A 22,114-nucleotide genomic window follows, 5' to 3' on the forward strand; every position below is an offset into this window, starting at 1 on the left:
AAATGCAACCCCGACACCATCATGGATCCTTCACTGTATTTTACAGATAGCTGTAGACAGTCACTGTGGCATTCCTCAGCTATTTTTCACTGTTTCCCTTCCTTAAGAATGGGAAGCAGGGAATCACCCTTCCACTTAAATCATTTCTGATGAGGCTTCAGTAAGCAGTAGATGAGTTAACTGAAATGTCAGCTCTTTCAGATTTTTTTCTGTTTCTTAAAGACATGAATTTCAGATACTGTTCCTCTGCTGTGCTCCAATTGTCCAGTTTCCTAATTTTTTAAGGATAAGGTGCTAAACTTCACATCTGATATGAATATATGAATAAATAAATTGATTATGCACCTGTACATGCACTCATGTGTGACATTTAAACAACTTTAGCAATCGATAGTTTGGTTGATAGTTTGGATTTGTTTGATTTTTAGCATATACTGTAAATAGATAACAAAATCTTTAAATCCTTTATTTTAACCTGACAAAAACCCAACATCAGTTAGGCTTTATTCTTAAATCTTATATTCTTAACTTATTCTTATGTATTTATATATTTTGGAAGCTTCAAAAAAAAGCAATTGAATGGTGGTGCTCCTGTTCTAGCATTATTCTATTCGAATCAAACACATAAAAGATTTGGAAGTGATTCCAAGTGTTGAACTTACACTTGGTAGCTGTTCACTGGCACTTCGTGTGTCAGTGGAACCGAGGGAGGTCATTAGGCTGAAATCCAAACTAATCCAATCAGGGAGATGGGGAAAAAATAGGAGGAGCCAAATCAGCAATTTGGTTAATTATTAAAAAAAGGATGAATGCACTGATGACCTTAGCAACACCAAAAGGCTGTAAAGACAACAGAAGACAGCTAAAGTGCATGATGACAGAATTATTTCCATTTTTAAGAAAAACAACTTCACAACATCTAAACAAGTCATTAACACTCTCAGGAAGGAAGGCGTCAAAGTCAAAGTCTAGAACTGAGAGACACCTTCTTGAATGTAAATACAGAGGGGATATAACAAGGTGCATACCACTGGTTACACTCAAGAAGAGGAAGGGCAGATCAGACTTTGCCACAAAACATTTAAAAGAGACCGCGCAGTTAAAGCGAGAGGCAAAAACCCCATCTTTGAACCAAAATGACGGGGAGGGAAAAGTATGGAGAAGGAACAAGTCATGATCCAAAGCATGCAAAATCATCTGTCAGTCATGGTAGAGGTAATGGTACAGCACGGGCAAGTATGGCTGCCAGCGGAAATGAGTCACTAGTATTTATTGATGATGTGACTGCTGATAGAAGTATCAGGATGAACTGTGAAGTCTGCAGAGCTACAGTCTCTGCTCAGATTAAGCCAAATGCTGCAAAACTGACTGAACAGCACTTCACAGTGCAATTAGATAATGAGCCAAAGCATACTGCAAAAGCAACCCAGGAGTTTCTCAAGGTAAATAATGAGATATTCTTCAATGGTCAAGTCAGTCAGCTGATCTCAGGCTATAGAGCATGCTTCTTAGTCATTAAATACAAAACTGAAGGCAGAGAGACTCACAAACAAGCAGCAGCTGAAGGTGGTTGCAGTAAAGGTCCAGTAGAGCATCTCATCATTTTAGGCTGTCAAGTATTTTAAACAGTCCTATTATGTAAAATGATCTAGGTTTGTCCAATAAATCCTCTGAAAATGGGGGACTGCGTATAAATGGCTGTAATTCTGAACCTGTTAATACAGTACTTAAATTAAAGCTGAAACTTTGCACTTTAGTCACATTGATTGAAAAATCCAATCTGTAAAAAACCAAAACTACAACAAATATCATTGTAGAAATACTCACTGGTCTAACTGTATGTCAGTACACAAAGCAATTAAAATCACTCTAACTAAAGCGACCTCAGAGTGCTGCCAACGTCCCTTTTATGCTTCTATATTAATCATCCAAAAATGCAATAGTATAATGCTGGTCTATTACTGTTTTAACACAATTTAAACTTTTTTTTAATGACAAATCTTCAACTCCATCTTTGTGTGCATGTTTTGGATCTTCAGCTTTAGCTCTGGTACTCTTTGAGCCTTTCTGCTGTACTGCTCTTCCTCTGTACCCGCACAGATTTATTCTCTTTTTAATATTTCAAGCTGTATCAATGATTCTCATTGATCTACAATGTACAGGTGGGTGGTATGACCTAAAACACGATTCCTAAACCCACTATATTTTTTTCAGAGAAAAGGAAATCCTTCTCATTTATTTGTCATGTTGCATATGTTAATAGTAAACTACCCATCACTTTATTACCTAGTTTTACCAACCCAGCCTTGATCATCAATGACAAGATTACAGCAGCTTAACCTCTAGGACTGATGACTAGCTGGAGATGGATTTCTTTTGAAGGAGTTTCTGGCAGGAAGGAACCCCCCCCCCCCCCCCAACTTTTCAGGGGTTAACCATGTCTGCAGAACCTTGTGTGGTGGAACGTCCTGAATCTGTTTCAAACGTAAGAGTGATCAAGTTCATCTGGATCATTTATTTATATTTTGCTAGGAAAATGAGAAATGCAATAATTTACTGAAAAATGTAAAATGCATAGAAATGCAATATATAAGGCAAGTGAGCAAAAAAGCAGTAATTTGCAAAGAAAAACCTTGAAAGACCTTCAAAGAAGAACTATTACTCGAGAACTTTTTTTTTTTTTTTTTTTTTAAAAAGGACAAAGTCTGGAGGCAAAATGTAAAGAAATGGGGGTGGCTTAAGACTTTTGTAATGTTTTTGATGAGCTAAAACCAAGTGAATGTATTTATCAATCTAATGATGGTATCATGATATCCATGTCTTCACACTAAAGATGGGATCCAAGCTGCTGTTTCTGCTCACAGTCATGCAGTCTAACCTGCTGCTGGCCTTTCCTGGTCTGCCTCCGCACTCTTTTGTTCCCACTTACAAATTTGTTGCTGATTTAAGCAGACTTGCTCTTGCAAACAAACAAGGCTTGACCTTTTCCTTGAAGTGTTTTCCATCATTGCAGCTTTTCTTTATATTGAATACATATTTTTTGAAATTAAGTAATAAAATACAAAGTCTTTTCAGCTTTTTCTTGTATGTAGCGCCTAATTACAACAATAGTCATTTCACAGCTATTTTTATTGTGTGGTATAGACTCCAGAACATTTATATAATTCAGAGGAAGCAGGGGCATTGCAGAGTCCTTCTAGCTTTATCTATCAGTAGTTTAAGTTAAAATACCATCTTTCCCTTTAAGTAGCATCTGCACACTGCTCTTTCTTTCAAAACGGTGTACACGGCTGAAGTAGTATATGTATATAATATGACAACATGCATAAATAATAAATAAATCACCATCAATAAATGATTTTTAAAGCATTTTACTCTACACTGCAATTACTCCTAGCAGGGTAACCACATGTATGGGCCATTATATTAACCTTTCAATAAGTCTATGTGGGAGTTTTGCATGTTCTTTCTGTGCCTGCGTGGATTCTCCCTGGGTATTTCAAGGACATGAATGTTAGGTTAACTGGTGATTTTAAACTGGCTCTAGGTGTGAATGTGAGCATAAATTGTGGTATTTCTCCTGTGATGGATTGGTAACCCGTCGCCCAGTGACAGCTGGGATAGGCTCTGTCTCAAATATTAATTTACATAGAATTATATGAAGTGCCCGTGTCATCCCCACAGAAACCTGCTGATAGTTTTTCTCCAAGCACACGTGGGGGCCACTTGCTACGTGTCTCTTTGTGCTTTATTGTCCTTACTTATCAAGCTCATTAAAGCAGTGTTCTTTAATTAATTTATTATGTAAGTATTTCTCTTAAAAGAGCGGTTTTGCAGCAATGTCAGATATGGGGAAAAAAATGTGAAGACTGGGACTCTGTTAAAGTTGCCCAGAGGGTTGCAGAAGGCAACAGCAATCAGACAGAAAGCATGGTGTGGGCTGTACATGAGCGTGACATGTCCTACTTATTTTTTTTTATGCTATTATGCCAAAGAGTGCAGGGCTCTTTGTTTTTGTTTTGTTTTGTTTTTATGTCTGCTACTAAAATGAACACACATGATTCGTATGAATTTTATGATTTCAACATTAAGGTGGTATTAAAATCAGTAAAGGCAGTGGCAATTCTGTAAACGACTTGGGCTTCACGCACTCACAGCCATTTTCCAAACATACCAACATTTTCTTGGCCCAGCAGAAACGCTTCTGAAAAAGCCCAGAGGACGAGCTTTAAATGCCACTGACATGAAGGCTGAACATGTAGGGTAAAAGCAAAGTTTGCTATTGTAGACTCAAACACTGAGGCTTGGATGGCACATAAACAATTTGCCGAGGAACTATGGCCAGAGGGCACAGACGCGGCCTAACACATTTCGCTGTGCTGATGAGAAAACTGTGTATGATTGTGGATCAAGTGATGGGGAAAGAATGGGGAAAACACCGAGGGCCACAGCTACAAAGATAAAAAGATGCTGTATATCGGGCGGACAGGCTGGCTAAAAACTGTGGTATTGAACGTCTACACGGAGCCTGTGGGTGTATTGGAAGGCAGTTGTTTATAGCCGGTCAGCAAGTGCTTTGGACACAGCAGGCTACAGTAAAGATGGTGATCTAACTGGAATTTGTTCAGAATATTGATTGTGCTGTGGCACTTCTGAAATTGAGCCTTTAAAGGAGATTAGCTGTTGTTAAATGTGCCTTTTATTAACCAGCTGATGAGGAATGACACAGAGGAGGCGCTACATTAGCACGTAGATACACTATCAACTCCTGCTGCACTGCTGTCGGTGCACTCAGATCTGCATGGGAAATAACACATTAGCTAATGTTTCCCAAGAGACGACAGAAAACAGGAGCAAAAGGCTGTCTGATGAGCAGTTGATTGCAAACATATATAAGGTTTAGTGCTAAAAATGCACTGTGCAGGAAAGGTGGGGGTGGTGGGTGGGGTACAGTCTCAGTAATACTGATTTACTTGCACAACGTGTGAGAGCTGGATCATTACTGTGGAAAAATGTGAATTCTTCCCACACTTTAGCCCAAGGGCTTTGTTTAGATTTACTGCAGCGAGTAGACGGCAACTGATAGGGGATCATCTGAACCTAGCAAAGAGTCTGAATCCTCCTTATTAAGAAACAGACTTTCCTTTTTGTTTTTGTTTTTTTTTAATAGATGGTTTTAAGTAGTGGTTGCAATTTTCAAATAGACGTTTATTTATGTGGCCTTACATGCTACAGTTTAGACAACATGGTAATACACTAGCTTTCTTCTTTCTAATCTTCTTTTAAGAAAAAACCCCACTAAAATCCTGGTTCAGTGTTTTATAAAAGTGTAGTATTAAACTGCTGCTATAATGCTCCAAATCTTAAAGGGAATTCATTTATTCTCTTTCTTTCTGCCTGTAGAATAAAACATTTGTTGTCTAACTACTGAATTATTCAAAAGGAGACGTCTTTAGGCCAGTTTGACTGAGGATAATAGAAAAGCCTCAGCCAAAGAACAAAATATGCACAGGCAATGAAGGAAAGTAGATCAGTGCAACATTTCTGTTAACCTTTTTTGAGAGGCACTCCTTTTTTGGGGGAGGGGGGGAGCACACATACTCTCACAAACAGCAGAAGAAGTTGAGTTTTTCTCCCCTCTCCTTATTTTATTTACTGGAGATGTAATGCAGTTTATTTATTTATTTATTTTATGTGAAAGGTGACTTTTCCCTGCCCCGTGATAAATGAACCCTGACAAGGGAAGTGCAGCCTGCACACATTGCAGTTTCCAAAGCCTAATGCAATTGATGAGGGAACGCTCAAAGGTGAGGTTTTATTTTCACTCTCTGAGAACAATATGAGGCTATTGTTGGTTTCGGATATTTTCTTTTTTCAGGCTACAAATTCACTCCAAAATCCCAAGAGTGGCACTCTTTTTCTCAGTTCTTCAATTTTTTTTCTCATTAAAAGTGACTTAAGACCTACCGCCTGAGGCACGCTGAGTTATTTGTGTTTTCTTGGTACTTCGTGCATTTACATTTTAAAATGAATACTTGACGTTGAGCTTAGTGTGACTGAAGCAAACAGTGGAGGGTCAGGACCTTGGCTCAGCATTCTGCATTCTGGGACCTGCTTTGACCTGGTTGTCTGTTTCTGCAAGCCTGTTAATTGACTGGGTATTTGCAAACAGCACCCTTCTGGGTTACCACCAGTCAGGTCATTAATAATCTGAACTAAGCGCCAAAACAAGTCCAACACTGAGAGTCTAATTTTACCATTCCTTTGTTTTGCTGGGTGTGCTGGTTCCCAGTGAGCAGCTGACTTTAGTTATGACGGATGAAAGTACAAAGAAAATTGACTGAGATGATGTTAAAGGTAAACCAGAGTAAACTGGGAATGAATTAAAGTAATATAATAATAATATAGTAAGACAGGCTCTTTGAGAATCCATGAATAGGGAGCAAAAGAGGCTAAAGAGGTGGAGGTATGCTCTGGAGACAAAAAGAAAGAAAAGTCAGTAGAAGCAAGACAGAATACATTTGTGTACATGAGAGGGAGACAGGTGTAACAGTGAAGATACCAGGAGCAGATGTAGTGAAGGCGGATGAGTTTATCTACATGTGGCCAAACATCCAAAGCAAAGGATGGTGCACAAGAGAGGTAAAGAAGGATGAAGGCAGGTTGGAGTTTCAGGGGTAATTTGTGGACCCAGGAGAGTTCAAGATGTTAACATTTTCATTGAGAGTGACCGGACACGATTAGCAATGAGTACATCTGAGGGACAGCTCTGGTTGAGATAAAGGAGACAAAGTTAGAGAGACAAGGCTGACATGTTTGGGTATGTCCACAGGAGGGATAGTGGGTAAACTGAACAAAGGATGGTGAACATGGAGCTGCAAGGCAGGAGGAAAAAACAAAACCACAAACAAGGTTCATAGATGTATTGAAGGAGGACATGTAGAGGATTGGCTTGACCCGAGGAGGATGCTAGAGATGTGGTGAGATGGAGGCAGAGGGTCTGCTGTAGTGACCTCTAAAGGAGGCAGCAGTTTACACCTGAACGACTTCTGTGTTATTTCAATAAATTCTTGTGCCTTATCCTCTTGCTTTTGATATCCTCATCTTCTCAGTGCCATCTTTCTGATTTTTTTTTTTGAGGTGTTATTAGTCACATAGTATTTATCTGTCTCTATTTTTTGTTTTGTTTTATTTTAGTACTTGGTGGCCAAGAGTCTCGTGGGGTGCTGAGAAAAATCTGTGACATGCTGGAGGTAATAATGAAGAGGATGGATGTTCTGTCAAAACTGGGCAACACAACTGACACCCACAGGCTGGATGAGCTGAGCTCGGCACTGGACAGGTACAGTATAGCACTGGCTTGCATTTCGATATGTGTATATGTGTATACATGTATATAGACGTATATATGATGCCAAGCTAGAGTTGTGTGTTCTGTGGTTTCCTTGGCAACTGACCTTTTCTTATGCCTGCAATTGCTCCAGGTTTAAGGATAGGAAGCTTCCAAGCTTCCTCCTTTTGTTGCATTTATTATTAGTTCCCCTGTTGGATATCATGTCCATCATCTCTGTGTCTTCATCATAGACAGGAAATCTTTCCTCTCAGAATTCACTTCTGATGATCTCTAGAGAGATTTGCAGGGACATTTTCTGTTTACAGTATGGCTTGTTCACTGTGTAACCGATTCGATCTGCATTTAACGAACGAAGGCAGACGTATAGTGCCTCACCTAACCTGAACCCTGATTTCACAAGTGTGATGGGAAAATATTTACTGGCTAAAGCTCCACATATTTATATTTCTATGTTACAGTTTAGTTTCCACTGCAGAATGCTCCCTGAATACACCCTCAGTCTCACAGTTCTAACAATCATTTAATTGGCCTCTCAGGGACTAAACGGGAAATGTTACGGTGACAAAGGGCAAATAGTTTCAAAACCAACCACAAATGCTGATACGTATTGGGTAAAAGTTCACACTTGAGGTTAGCGTGAAATCTCCCAGCAAGAAAAATTTTGCTCACCTAGTATAATGCTGTGAAAGTAATTAAGCTGTCCTCTTGCTCTTCACCAGCTGATAGCCTTTTACGCTCCCAGATTCATGGAAATATGAGATGCTTCTGTGTGAAACAACCAATGTATGTTTGCACAATGAGAGGCTGTGCGTGTGACTCCTGTGCTCAATCCGGTCGTTAAGTCTGACGTCACTAGCCGTGTTTGGTCCTAAACTCCGCTGCTGGTCCATATATCAAACGATCACTATGGCATTACTGAGAGTTGAAAAACTGTCTAAAGTCTTTCATCTTTAATAAAATGATCAGCGTCCTGCTCTACCAGGTGTAACAATTGAGTTTAACATCCAGGCATCCATGAAAACGGAATTTATGACATTTAACGGAGTTAGAAGTTAGCAGGAAGTTAGCTTGCTAGCTTCTATCTAAATACAATATAGTATGTCCTGACTGCAAGGTTTTGGAAACAAATTAAAACGTACAGCTCTGTTATCACTTCCAACATAAATGAAGACAGAAAACTAAACAGCAATGATGTTTGTAGGGTTACTGAAGTTTGGCTAGCTGGTATATAATGATGTGCGTGACCGCTAGCGACACAGCTATGTTAGCATAATATAAACAAGCTAACTTTTTTTCCACTCGATAAAAGTTAACGTGAGAGTTCTCGGTGGTCAGGAACAAATGTAATCGTATGGCAGGATGCTGTAAAAGGACCAAACTTCAGCCAGGAGAACAACTGAGATAATCCATCCACAATACGAGGTTACATATACTGCTGCATGAGTTGGGCTGTAGTTACGTCGTAAGGTTTTAAAAACTGAGCTTAAATAAATGATTGGCGGTAATAAAAGCCGAGGGAGGTCAACAGTGATCACTGACTGTTTTAGGAGCTTTTTGAAATTAAATAGAAGAAAATACATAACGTTAAACATGTTAACAACACAAAAGCCATATTAAACGCAGACTACTTTAGGCCCGGAAGTAGGATTCGTCACGTCATCACTTAAAGACCGGATTGTATATCTGTGTGACCGCTAATTAATCTGTGCTGCCCTGTTGCAACTTAAGGGATAGAAAAAGATCTTTGGCTGCCACTTGCTTCTTGGGTGCTGGCTCTGTATGGACTGAAGTGGAATGAGATTGGGTTTTAGAATTATGTTAAATTATGCATATAAGCACAGTATGATTGCTTTCCCCTGACACACACGCGTGCACACACACACAAAATAATAAATGCTGCCTAAATGAAATCAGACTTTTTCTGCTCGATCTGCATCTGGCCCTGGACCACTGTTTCATTTGTTTTTGCGAGTTTCTGCGGGTTTACATATTCAGAGCTGTTTAACGAGCAATATAAATTCCAGAAATACTACCATATAACACAAGTGCTCATTTGAATAATTCATTTAAGTGTCATGTAAAACAGCAATGATACACTGCAATAAAGTGGTTCCACTAATGAATGTTGGTTGGTTACAATGCAAGCAGCAACCATCGTTAAAGTTGTGTGGTAATGTGCAAAAGTTTAAGGTCACGATGTACTTTTCTCTTAGTCTTTGCATGTCAGATGTTTATGAAGCAATGTGTTTAGATGTGCAGAGATGAGGATCAGGCCGCAAAGGATCGTCTTTAACCTTTTAATAGTATTCACCAGCAGCTGCAAACATAAAATATTTACTCTTGTGAAAACTCTCCCTGCAAAGCAAATCTAGTAATAGCAACCTATAATCTTATTATATAACTACTTTTCTTTGGACACACAGTGCATATCTGAAGTAGAAAGAGTAAATAAGTGGGGAAAAAACTGTTCTTCTCCTCAGCATCAGCACTATTACACAGATTGTAATGCTACGAAATGCTAATGCTGAAGCTGTTATTTGCTAATTTGGTTAATCAATCAAGAGGATACAGATCTAACTTATTTCCTCTTCTCTAGTTACAGTTTAATCCACATGTTTTTGGACAGTGAGATATTTTTGTAATTTAGCCTCTGTACACCACAGTGGATTTAATTAGACAATCAAGATCTTCAGTATAAAATTAAAAACTAAATGTGACACTTCTGCTAAACAGCTTGAATTAAAACTCTGCACTTTAGACACATCATAAATGTTTCATTTAAAATCCACTGTGGTGGTGTACAGAGGTGAAGTTGTACACACACACACACGTCATTGTCTAAATACTTATGGGAAACAAATGGTTTGGCAGGATCATTGCGTTACCTTACTTAACACTTATTTCAGCCACAAATGCGTATTACTTACTTACTTGCATGTATAACCAGAGAAAATAGCCAGGTAACGCTGTTTTCAGGTGAAGTGATGTCTGAAATTGAGTATTTAAGCTTAAAGGATTATTTAGTTTTTAGTTGTGTATGGTTATACTTGCAAAATAATATCCAGCAAGATATCAGGAGAATTATTTTTTTGTTTTGTGTATTTTTTAAGAAAACTGATTTGGTTAATTACTACAACAGAACTACTTCCTTAATTTTAATGGAAGACCGTGGTTTGTTTTACAAATACACAATGCATATAAATGTACCTAACATACATTACAAGTGAGTGAACACATCTTTTAGAGCAGTGTTTCCCAACCGCTGTGCCGCAGCACGTAGGTGTGTGTGAGAAATGATCAGGAGTGCCATGGCAGATTGTTTGGCTCCACCTGATTAGTGCTGTAAGCGATCAGCGTGAGTAATGCGGAGAACAATAACATTCTCTTCCACTAGAGGGCAGTGCAACTACCTGCTCTAATTAATTGGAGGTAAATTATCTAAATTCCAGGAGCAGGATCACGCCTCCAAACACACACCCCCACACCCTAACCGCAGCTCATTTCTTGATTAAGCCATTTGCCTTTATCTACTAAAAATGCTCATAAACCTAAAATGGCAACGTGGGCCCAGCTAGTGAAATGGGTTACCAACTGTTAGTAAAACAGAAGAAGATGAAGAAGAAATAATAGTCATGCTGCGAGATGATGGCGCGCGTAATAGTAATAGATAAATATTTGAAGAGAAAAAGTAGTCAATCTGACCTGGGTCCTGGAGAGAATTCGGACCCAGATGAACACCCTAGCAGTTCATCAAAAAAGTGGTCAAAAAAAAGCAAAAAATGAACCGAACCAATTCCGCTGTACCTGGTGCACGGAGAAAATTTATCAATATATTTTTTGTGACAGTTTTGTTTGGTGGTGTGTCATATGATTTTTCTAATGTGAACAATGTGGCGTGGCTCCAAGAGCATTATTAAACACTGGTCTAGAGCATATATGATAAGAGCAATCACATAGACCAGGAGAACTACAGTCTTCCCATAGTAACCAGGCCTAACAATTTCAGGTCCTTCTTTAGATTATTCCATTTAAAAGGTGAAGGATAATTAAAGGCCCTTTTTCCAACTGGTGTTCTGACTTTGAGAGTGTTGGCTGCACCGGTTATGTATTTATATGCACATGTACACAGATAAGAAAACGCCAGCCCAAGCAGAAATGGATAATTTAAAAAGCAATTGGTAAAAAGTCTGTGGGCATCCAGAGAGACTGTCATGTAATTTCCACATTCAGTAATAAAACATTAAGCACAATGGTAGACACTGATCAGATGCATTCAGAAAGAATAGGTCACTGTAATCCAAGAAATACTGAGAAAGAAACGTTGCAGAAATCAAGTATTTCCTCGCCTGGAGAGACAAACTAAATTTATTCCAAAGAAAGAAACTTAATTTAAGTTTCAGCTTGAACACAAGCTTTTCAGTGTGAATTTTAAATAAGAAATTCAGATCTATAATGATGCCTAAATATTTATACGTTGTAACCGATTTAATTTCAGTCCCTTGAGCTGTTTTCATGGTTTTGATGTAAGGGAGTTTGTGTGCCATCTTTTTGCCATTTAAAAATAAGATGAATAGACTTTTATTTCTTCCTGCATTAAACATAAACTTTGAGTTAAGTGCCACTAAACGACATCAAAGACAGGCTGCAGACCTTTCAGGGTTTGTACTCCTGAAGGGCATGAACAATAAATAACTGTGTGTTCTGCAGGTTGGGAAATATGGTGAAAAGGTTTTAAGACAAACTTGTTTAAGGTGTTAACCATGTGTATAAAAGTCTTTCTGGTCCAGCAAGACCAGGAGACAATCTGGGTGCACTTCAAACTCTTGCAAACAAAATGACTCACATAGTGAGGGGATGAAAGTGGATGCTTAGGAAAAACAAACAAACTTAAGAACAGGTCTTATTAGAATATTTTTGAGTTTTTTCTTAACATGTAAAGATTTTACACTTATCCTCGTAAACATAGACCTGAGGATTTCCTTTGTGTATTAAATTCTGTATACCTTTGGGTTTTCATATAGTTGGTTGGATACGAGATTATAAAACATAATTCAGGGGACATTGCAGATTACGACATCAGACATTTTTTTAATAAAATGATTTATACATCAGCTAAAAATCAAAATAATTAATGTCGGAGCTGCAAATGTTAGTAACATGTATCACAATTTATAGAAATATATATATACACAGGTTCATAACAACTTACCGAATGCTCATACAAACAGTACATAACTACCTATGAGACATCTGTTAGACATCTTTAAAAAAGTGTTTTTTCAAATATCAGTAGAAACTCATTGATTTTTATGCTGAGGCATACCGGGGTTTCTCACAAGAGTGTTTTATAATTCATCGCACAAATTCTTTAACAATTAATGGGGGCATTCCCAAGGTGAGTAAGTTGATATTTTTGTAAACTTACTTTGGTACTTAGTTTTTTTTTCAGGTTCAGGTCTGGATTTTAACCGAGCCATTGCAACACCCTCATTCTTTTCTTTTGCAGTCTTTCTCTGCTTGACAGCTGATATGAGCTTATGTCTGTCCAAAGGACGTTATTCAAGAAGACTTGTAGCTGGCTGAAATGCAAATTTGCAAACCTAAAGTGTGCTACCATGTTCTTCTTAGAGATGACAGGCTTTCTCCGTCCAACCAACCTAGTTTTTCATAGAGCAATGAATTATGTGAAAAAATTTCTTTATGTATTTAGTTTTGCTTGTTTTCTGGCATGCCACGAAATTATGGCAACTTAAAACTGTGATATTGCATAATGTTGCCAATTTCGGACTCTTCTTTTGTCTTCATCCTAGTTGTTCTTTAGTTCATCCAATGCATCGTCTTCTCCATTGTAAATATTGGTTCCTGATCCTTTTGCCAGCAGCTTTTAGGCCACAGAGGTCAACTGGAGTGAAACACATTTGCTAACAACCTAATCGTCTTCTGTTTTTATTTCCCCAACAGACCCGCTTTAATATGCAGAGTTACTATATTATCTCAGCAAATAAATTATCTGTCAGTGTTTTAAAAGCTTTTTCGATTTCACGCCTCAAGATCTAGATAATTAACATTTCTTCTTCTGGTTCACGCTTACTGTGAAGAGTGGGAAAACAACAAACTGAATGGAAGGAAGCTGTTACAGAAATATAGCGCTGTGTTTTATTGACAAGCCTATTTGTGGTTCACATTTAAGATATTTCGGGTCTTTACAAAGTGTTTGTGTGTGTTTTTGTGTTTCATATGCTTGATTAGGATCCAGCCCATTGGTCTAGTGGAGCGAATTCAGGCCATAGCCCAGAACATGTCTGACATGGCAGTTAGAGTGGAGCAGATCCTGCAGCGCAGCATGGCCTATAACAGAGGTATGATTTAAAATGCACACACAAACACACACACACACGAAGAAAACAAATACAGCCCCTCTGATGAATCTTCCCGTCAATCTCCAATCCATCCAATCCCAGAGATGCCTTTCCTGCTGCCCACATACTATAAGCCAAACTGTCAAGTTTGGATCCAGTTTAGCACTTGGCTGCACAATTTATGTCTAACATCCACTCGCTTGTTGGTCATATTGAAAATGATAGACATTATTCACAGAACATTACCCTGGAGAATAGCAATCCAAACATGCAATATAAAAGCTACACAACTGCAGGACATCTAAATCACAAAGATAAATTGCTGCCTTGTTAATGGGATCTGGGTCTTGCCAAGCTTTCTTTATTGCCCTTCATTCTCAGTTACTTTATTTGGAAAAGAATAGAAATCAGCGTAATTTAATTCACAGCTCAGTTTCTCCTCTGTACCCCCACCTTGCACTTGACTGAAAACAATTCAACACGACGTCCGATTAAAATACGCCAGATCATTTTTCTGTTGACATAATGGGCGATATCACTCAAGTGGGGCTGATCTAGTTACTTTTGGTTACAGCTGAATGGCAGTGGCACTTTTCTTTGTGAGAGCGCTGTTGTTATCATGCTAATCAGTAAGAGTAGCTGGCAATTATTTGTCATCCATTCTGCTCTTTGATGCTCGGTAGGTGCTGGTGGAGGAGCTGCAACTTCTTTTTTTTTTAATTAGGCTTACTAGTGCTGGGATTTTAGACGGGAAAGAGGAAGGGGAGAGATACTCAATGCAACAGGAAGGGGCAAGAGGGGAAAAGGGAAGCAGGATTGCGGTGGGGGCGGATTCCAATTTTTATGAATCACACTAATGCAATCTATCTATAGTAAATCCAGTGAGCTGGCTGATGAAGCGATTTTGGCCATTTAGCAGGGGAATATGAGCTTTTACAGGAGCTTGTCTGTTATCTGCCTTTTTCTCTAATTTATCTCCGTTCATCCCAAGGGCTGGAGAATTTACAGTATGCTTTAATACAAAAAATAAACAGACTTGAAGCCCAGAGGAAAGACTGTAGACTATAGATCATGTGCTTGTCTTATCCTCATTTCAGTGTAGCTGGATTTTGTGCAGCTATATAAAATCTATTTTTTTAAAAAAATCTAATATATTGACAGAATTTCTAAAAACACTTGAAAGAAATATAAAGATTTTACTTTGGTTGACTGAAAACAGTTGAAATTTTGGTTGGACATTACCATCATGTTTCTCTTATCCTCCTCTACACTATATGGACAAAAGAACTGGGCCACCTACACATTACACCTACATGAGCTGCTCAGCCATGGAAAATGGTGCCATGAACCTCCCAGTGCTCAGGTTTTGTGCTGACGTTAATGCTCGAGTAGGTTTCAAGTTCTGGGGTTTTTGAATCAGCAGAAGGCGATGACTTTTACGCACTATGAGCCTCAGAACTCGACCTCCCTGCTCTGTAACTTTACGTGGTCTGCCACTTTGTGTCTGAGTCTCTGTGATTTCCAATAATAATACTACTTGCAGCTGTTGTGGAAAATCTTGGAGTGACAAAATTTCACAAACTGACTTGCTACAATGGCGGCGTCCTATTACTGTAGCATGCTCAAATACAGTGAACGCTTCAGGACTCTTTTTGTAAATGTAAACAGTCGCAGCAGATGGCTGCTACTCCTTGACCTTGATTCTGCTGGAGGTTTCTTCCTGTTAAAAAGGAGGTTTTCCTTCCCGCTGTCACCAAGTGCTTGCTCATAGGGAGACTTTTGATTGTCGGGGTTTTCTGTCTATTATTGTGAGGTCGTTACCTTACAATATCAAGCACTTTGAGGCCACTTGGCTCTATATAAATAAAATTGACTGCATAGCTAGATTTTTATACAGCTGTGCCAATGAGACTAAAAACCCCAAGTATATGTGTTAGACTTTGTGTAGCAATATACAGCGTGAAAAAAAAATAAATCTCAACAATGCAGCTTTTCTTTGTTGATTAATGCTGGTGTCTAATGCGTGTAGTCTTTTGTCAGAGTGTGTTTAAGCATTGATAAATACCCTGCTTTTTTTTTCCCTTTTCTCCAGTTAGGGACGGAGCTTTCGGACAGTGTGAGATTCCTAAAGATCCCCGTTATCCAGACTGCCCCAGTAAGATGGATGTAAGTCTTTATATCTCACTTAAGTCCAAACGCAGAGAGCAATCATCCATTTGTCGTGTTGTGGCGTTTCACCTTGGTGCAAGCCAATATAAATCTGCTCTAATAAGATAAGGAAATGTTTAACCTTCAAGCGACCGAGCTATTTTAGTGTCTAAAGTGAGGTCCTATAGAACACTACAGAGACCTTTTATTTAATGGCTCTATTTAAAGCTGTAATACACATATAGATTTCCTCTATGATAGATATTCTAAAATATACAACCCATTTATGCCAAAAGGAGTTAAGAATACGAATTATAAAAACAAAATGTCTTTGCTTATATGATACTGGAAAAAAATAAACTTTAAAATTTAAGGTATTTAAAGTTTTTGTGAAATGTATTTTATAGTATGCTTATATTGTTTTACCAGCAAAATTTATAAAACCTGTGGCTTTGTAATAAAATAGCAATCATAGTTGATACTTACATGCTTCGTTGTACTTTAAATACTTGTAGATCTTTAATAGTTAAAAGATTTTATGATTAAACATACAAAAATATATAAGTTCCAATGAGCTGTTTTCATTAACAACCACTTCTTTCCATTTTCTTCACTACAACAGTTTTTGTTAAAGAAAGTGTGGGGAAAAAATGAAAAGCACAGGAGACCTCAATTAAAAACTCAAAGTAGGAAACATTTTTTATGACTGAAAACATCACAATATGTAAAAAAAAAAAAAAGCTATAAAAAACCCCATTTGGCCACGTGAAGGCTAAAGGCTCTTAGCAGAAAACTGGGTTGTCTAAGCAATGGACTGCACTAACTAATCAAAGCAAAGAAAAGCAGACTATAAAAAAAGATGAGTAAACAGAGTTTCATAATTGCAGTTTGGGAAAAAAAATACTGTTTAAAAAAACAGCTTGGGTAAATAAAATAAAAAGTCATTGTGCTTTATGAAAAAACTAAGCTTGTTCAGTATACTGCTGTCGCAACGAAGTGTGCTAGTATAGCTGTGTACCAGACATGTATACAGAGAAAATAGTTATTTGCATGTATTAAGCAGACCTTCATCCATCATCAGTAATATGCCATATGGATGTATTTAATATAGACTATGTGACAAAAGTACTAGGCCACCTGGAGGAGCTCCTCGGCCAGGAACACTATGCCACGAAGCTCCTGGTGTAAATTTTTTGTTCTGACGTTAACGCCAGAAGAAGTATGGAACGCTGCATTTACTGAGTCGGCAAAAAAAAAAGATCTTTGGGATGGAGTTCAGTAACTGCAGCCTACTGTAGAGAACACTGGACGGGAAAAGTTTTGTTGAGTCAGACTTCCAAAACTTTTTTGTTATTAAGTTAACAACATCCTAAACTTGTTTCATAACGGTATCATTAGATTATTTAATCTAAGATTAATTAGACTGTCTAGCCAACCATTCTCTTCCTCTCATCCTTATCAGGGTCACGTGGGTGCTGGAGCCCAGCTACCACAGGGCGAGAGGTGGGGTACCCTGGACAGGTCACCAATCTGACGCAAAGCCAATCAGACTAATTTAACTTAAAAAAAGTGGCATCACGCTGAAGCAGAAATGTGTAGACCCCACTGATAAACGGAAAAAGCCACACTCCCATGGTGATATCCAACATTATGGATTATTTAACCATCAATATCTTTGGAAATTTTTATTGTTTTGTATTTAATGCGGACAGCTGATCACCTTATCTGATCAGTATGCTTTCGTCTGAACTGGCCTAGTTGACAGAAATGTCTGTATTACTGTTACGAGATGGTGATTCTTGGCTAAAGTCACAAGTATTTCCACATGTTATGTTTTTTCTTTATAACATGCTTTTACTCAGGATTTTGTCTTTTTAGAAAAAACATTTTTGAGGTTGTGGTAATGCAAAAAATAATAATAATAACGTGATAATAATGTTGACAAGGGGCCTTCCTCAGGTCAAGGAGAACATGAAGGACAGTTTACAAAAACTGAATTCTGTAACAGCTTCTTTTGTTGGTGGTGTATTTGTGGGACCTTATTTTTGCAAAGCTTGGTCCAATATGTCGTTAGTATTCAACCCCAACTTTTCTTTCCAGTGGATGCGTGCTCGTTGGACCTCGGACCCTTGCTACGCCTTTTACGGCGTTGACGGCTCTGACTGCTCCTTCCTTATCTACCTGAGTGAGGTGGAGTGGTTCTGCCCCCCACTGGCCTGGAGGAATCAGACCACTACACCTACCTTAAAGCCTCCCCCCAAGAGACAGGTAATATAATATTTTCACATCATTTCTTCCAATTGCTTCTGACCTTCTGGTAGCTGAACAATAACTTGGAACAGAGAGCAAAGTGACAGTGATTTAGGGGCTAAACATTCGCCTACTATGGCCCAGCCATGTACAAGAGCTAGGAGCCTTTCTGCAGAATAAAGGAGAAGTCCCGTTGCTGAACTAAGGAATCTTGCTGGGTTGTTTTCACGGCTGTGCATTGATGAAGAAGAACTCAAGAGGGTGGGGGAGTGCAATGCTTTTAAAGTCAAAATTCTCACCGGCAGGTCAAAAAAGGGGCTGATGCTCCACTGAGGAAGCGCATGGTAATCTGCACTCACATGAAACGCCACCTCTGGTGTCGATCTCAAAGTTATCATAAGCCTGAAATTGGCAAAAATATAAGAAAATATGGGAGATTGGCAAATAAAAAATAATGGTGTGAAATGGTTAGTAGTGCGTGTTTCGATGTTCGAGGATTCAGTGGCCATATTTGTTGATAAGTTCCCCGCAGAGGAGAATAAGCAGCTGTAAATTATCCCTTAAACGGTGCTAGGTGTCGCACCCAGTTTTCACTGCTGTTTGCTTTCCTGCCTCATTTGATTTTTATTTTCGGCATCAACACGCGATGCGCTGAGCTTACAATCACTCTGCTAGGTCTACCCATCCGTTCGCCCCCGTCCTCTCCCCCGTGTCTCTCCCCAGAGTAATGCACTGCCAGCATGATGGGCCCTGACGTGAAGTCTTTCTGCAGCTCTGCCTTCTGCTGTAATTGCCAGCCGGTACTCACTGGGAATACTCCCAAAGCGTCCCTTCAGTGCTCTGCATCTTGTTTTGCTGTACACAAGTTGCTCTTGAGAGCAATAATCCACCTGTATTGAGACAAGACGGTGCAGCTCTATGTATTTTTTTTTCTTTTATAGTATATGTGTGTTAGGGAGAGACAGTTTGGGTTTGTGGTCCTTTCAGCTCTTCCATGCAGTCTCTCCTTCGATTAACGATCCCATACTGGTTATGCCTTATGATGCAGTGATTAGAGTGGGTGAAAGAGGAAAATCTGGGAATCTCTCAGGTGTCCTATCCAAGGAGTCTATCTCAGACACTGCACACTGTCTGTCACCTATAGATTTTAAACTACATTCAATGAAAACTGCTTTATTTGTTAAGAAAAAACAGGCATCATAACGTTTAACTTTTTTCTAATATCTCTCACCCGTTCATCTCAATACCAGCATAATCCCTATTTTCTGGTGTAAAATTCAGTAAGGAATTATTACAACAAAAGAATGAAATTAATTATTGGCTCATGAAAAGCCACATCTAATTTTCCTTACATTTCCGATACCTTTCCTCTCCTGTCATCCAGGCTGTTTTTCAGTCTGACATCGGGGCTCTGATGGAGCAGGTGGGCACCGGGAAGGAATCTTTGAGCTTCATGAAGAGACGCATACGCAGGCTGGCAGCACAGTGGGCCTCTGCTGCTCGGCGGCTGGATGACAAGCTTCGCAACCACTGGAGAGAGCAAAAAAGGGTGAATATGAGAGATTTTCACACACGAGTGTGCGCAGAAGGAGAAGTAGTCCGTGATGCGGTTTCCTCTTTTCAAAGTGTTGTGACAGCAACATACAGCAGATGAGTGCTCTGAATAAAAGCGTTTATCTACAGTTTTTTTTCCCCTCGTTATTTATTTTTTTCCTGTCTTCTAAGTCTGGAAACATATTCCTCAGTTTCTAATTTGATGTAAATCCATCTGGTTCGGCACTGAGGGGAAAAAAACCTCTCAGCACAGAATGTTTCTACTCTAACAAACTTGCCCACACACCAGACCAAGTTACCAACAACTGTGACACTCAGATGAACTTTTATGTTCTTCTTAATCTTTGCCTGCTTGGTGTGAATTACACTATGCTGAGGTACAGACATGAACAGATGCTGACTCAGAGTAACTACTGAGAGGCTTTCGTGCACTTTCACCTCTGACAGCTGCATTTCCACCAAGTGTCAAGAGATGTCCAGTGAAAAAGCACTGGCATGAGTACATGGCGTATTTTGGCGAGAATTTAGATTGTACATTTGGGAATAAAAAGTAAATGTTTAATGCCTGTCGCAAAGATTGATGTTAATTATGGCATAAAATAACAATGTGTCATGCAGAACACCCACAAGATACAGCCATGGCAGATTTCCCCACCTCTAGACTTTTATCTGACTTGCTGAGGTGTTAGCTGTTTCACATCTTGATGACGCATTGATTAGCAGTGTTGAAACTTCTGTTGCTGCCTCTGGGGTGCCAGCAGTCTTGCTTTGCCTTAGGCTGCTCATATGTTTTTGGTTCAGAACACAGGAGTAAAAAAACCCACCAAAACAAAAAAAACCCACTGTTTTTAACCACTACAACCAGTGGTTGAAAATTCACTTTAGCCTAATGCAAAAGCACACTTTTTAAAATATCAGCTGTTTGTTCTGTTCTTAATTGTTTTAATTGAATGAATTTTGTGAGTATTTTTTTCAATTCTGATGCCAATCTGACCACAAAAATAGTAAAGTAATGCCAATTCCATACCATAATCTCTATATCAAAGATGGACTGCATACAGGATAAATCAAGCCTTAAAACTACTTTTTCTCCAGACGCCACCAGATGGCAATAGCTTTGGTTACAAAAAGTCTTGCATCCCATAGTAGTCACACTTTTCTACTGAGTTTAAGAACTCATTTTGTTTTATATTGAACAAAATCTTGAGGCCTTTACACACTGGCTCCGTAAAATCTGTAAAAATCTGTGCAAATATTTTGTGAGTTAAAAATATTTTTTGGACTCAAACATGAAATTCTCCCTGCTGTCGCCTGCTCGTGAGAAACGGATGAACCCAGAATCCTATTTTCTTCCTTTTTTTGTTTAGAAACATCATGACCAGTTCATCATTGCTTGATGTCAACTTCATTGTTTTGTCCACAGGGCATATTTTGAGGACGTATTTTCCGCAAAAATGCAAATATGTTGAGTTTGGATCTGAAAAATCTAAACTTTTTTGCAAAGGGCCTGAATTTAATGGCCTTTAGTGATACTATGTTTCAAAATAGAGGATTATCTGTGGTATAGCTAATAAGTATAGTCTCATCTCGAGGCTACAGGACTTTAGAAACATGCGGGTGACATCACAGTAGCTATGTCCATCTTATCCAGCTGCTGCTTTTGCAAAGTCTCAGTTTTGGCCCATTTTGTTTTTTGCAGCAAGGGGTGACAGTGTTTAGATGAAGGTGTACTGCTAAATTCTCTCCTATTAAGTAAAGCTTGGTTAGAAAGGTACTTGCATATATTGTAGGGGTGCATTACACAGATCCATTCTAACTAGTGCTAAGTGGTATTCTAATGAAATAACTTCTCTCACCAAAAATAGACCATGGCCTTCTTGCACAGGCTCTAAGGAAACATGGTTGAAACAATGACATCATCTCCCTGGTCAAAACTGGTCAGTGAATCGTAAACAGACCGATACTGACATTGTTTCCACATGGAACAGAGGTCCAGTCACATCTTATTATTGTAATGAAGTAATTAAATGTCTGAACTAATTTGGTTTGAACATAAATATAGTCATATGTGATTATAGCCATACAATTATACATCCTCTCCATGTACCGTATGGTAGGTTTTTTGCCATGCATGTTTGTGTGGAGCATCTTATTAAGAAGCTACAGTGTCATTATATGCCTTGCTTCTCATTATGCTGCTACTGTAGTCCAGATCTCAGTTTCATAAGCTATTTTTACTGAGATGGATGTAGGCCGTTCTCCCAAAACCTTTCTGTAGCCACAATGAAACGTGACGACTGAAAGAAATTCAGAATTGCTGAATTCTGTCTTTTGTAAATGAACTCACATTATCTTGGCATTATATTATGTGTGTGTATTTGTGTTGCTCTCATCAGCCAGTTTTCAACTGAATAAATCAAATTTCTCTCTATTAATAGGATTGCGCTCT

The 22,114-nt window shown here is 38.7% G+C and overlaps 1 protein-coding gene across 1 annotated transcript in view; it reads left to right on the top strand.

Moving 5' to 3' along the window:
* Nucleotides 1-22,114, top strand: part of mgat5b (alpha-1,6-mannosylglycoprotein 6-beta-N-acetylglucosaminyltransferase B) — a 73,303-nt gene that overhangs the window by 9,138 nt on the left and 42,051 nt on the right. The window contains exons 3-7 of the mRNA XM_087839684.1: nt 7,198-7,342; nt 13,604-13,713; nt 15,806-15,879; nt 17,962-18,129; nt 19,496-19,660. Coding sequence (XP_087695810.1) covers nt 7,198-7,342; nt 13,604-13,713; nt 15,806-15,879; nt 17,962-18,129; nt 19,496-19,660 — 662 coding nt within the window. The remainder of the gene's footprint in view (nt 1-7,197; nt 7,343-13,603; nt 13,714-15,805; nt 15,880-17,961; nt 18,130-19,495; nt 19,661-22,114) is intronic.

This window comes from Neolamprologus brichardi, chromosome 4 (genome assembly GCF_056152115.1).
Source record: "Neolamprologus brichardi isolate AB-2024 chromosome 4, ASM5615211v1, whole genome shotgun sequence".
NCBI lineage: Eukaryota > Metazoa > Chordata > Actinopteri > Cichliformes > Cichlidae > Neolamprologus > Neolamprologus brichardi.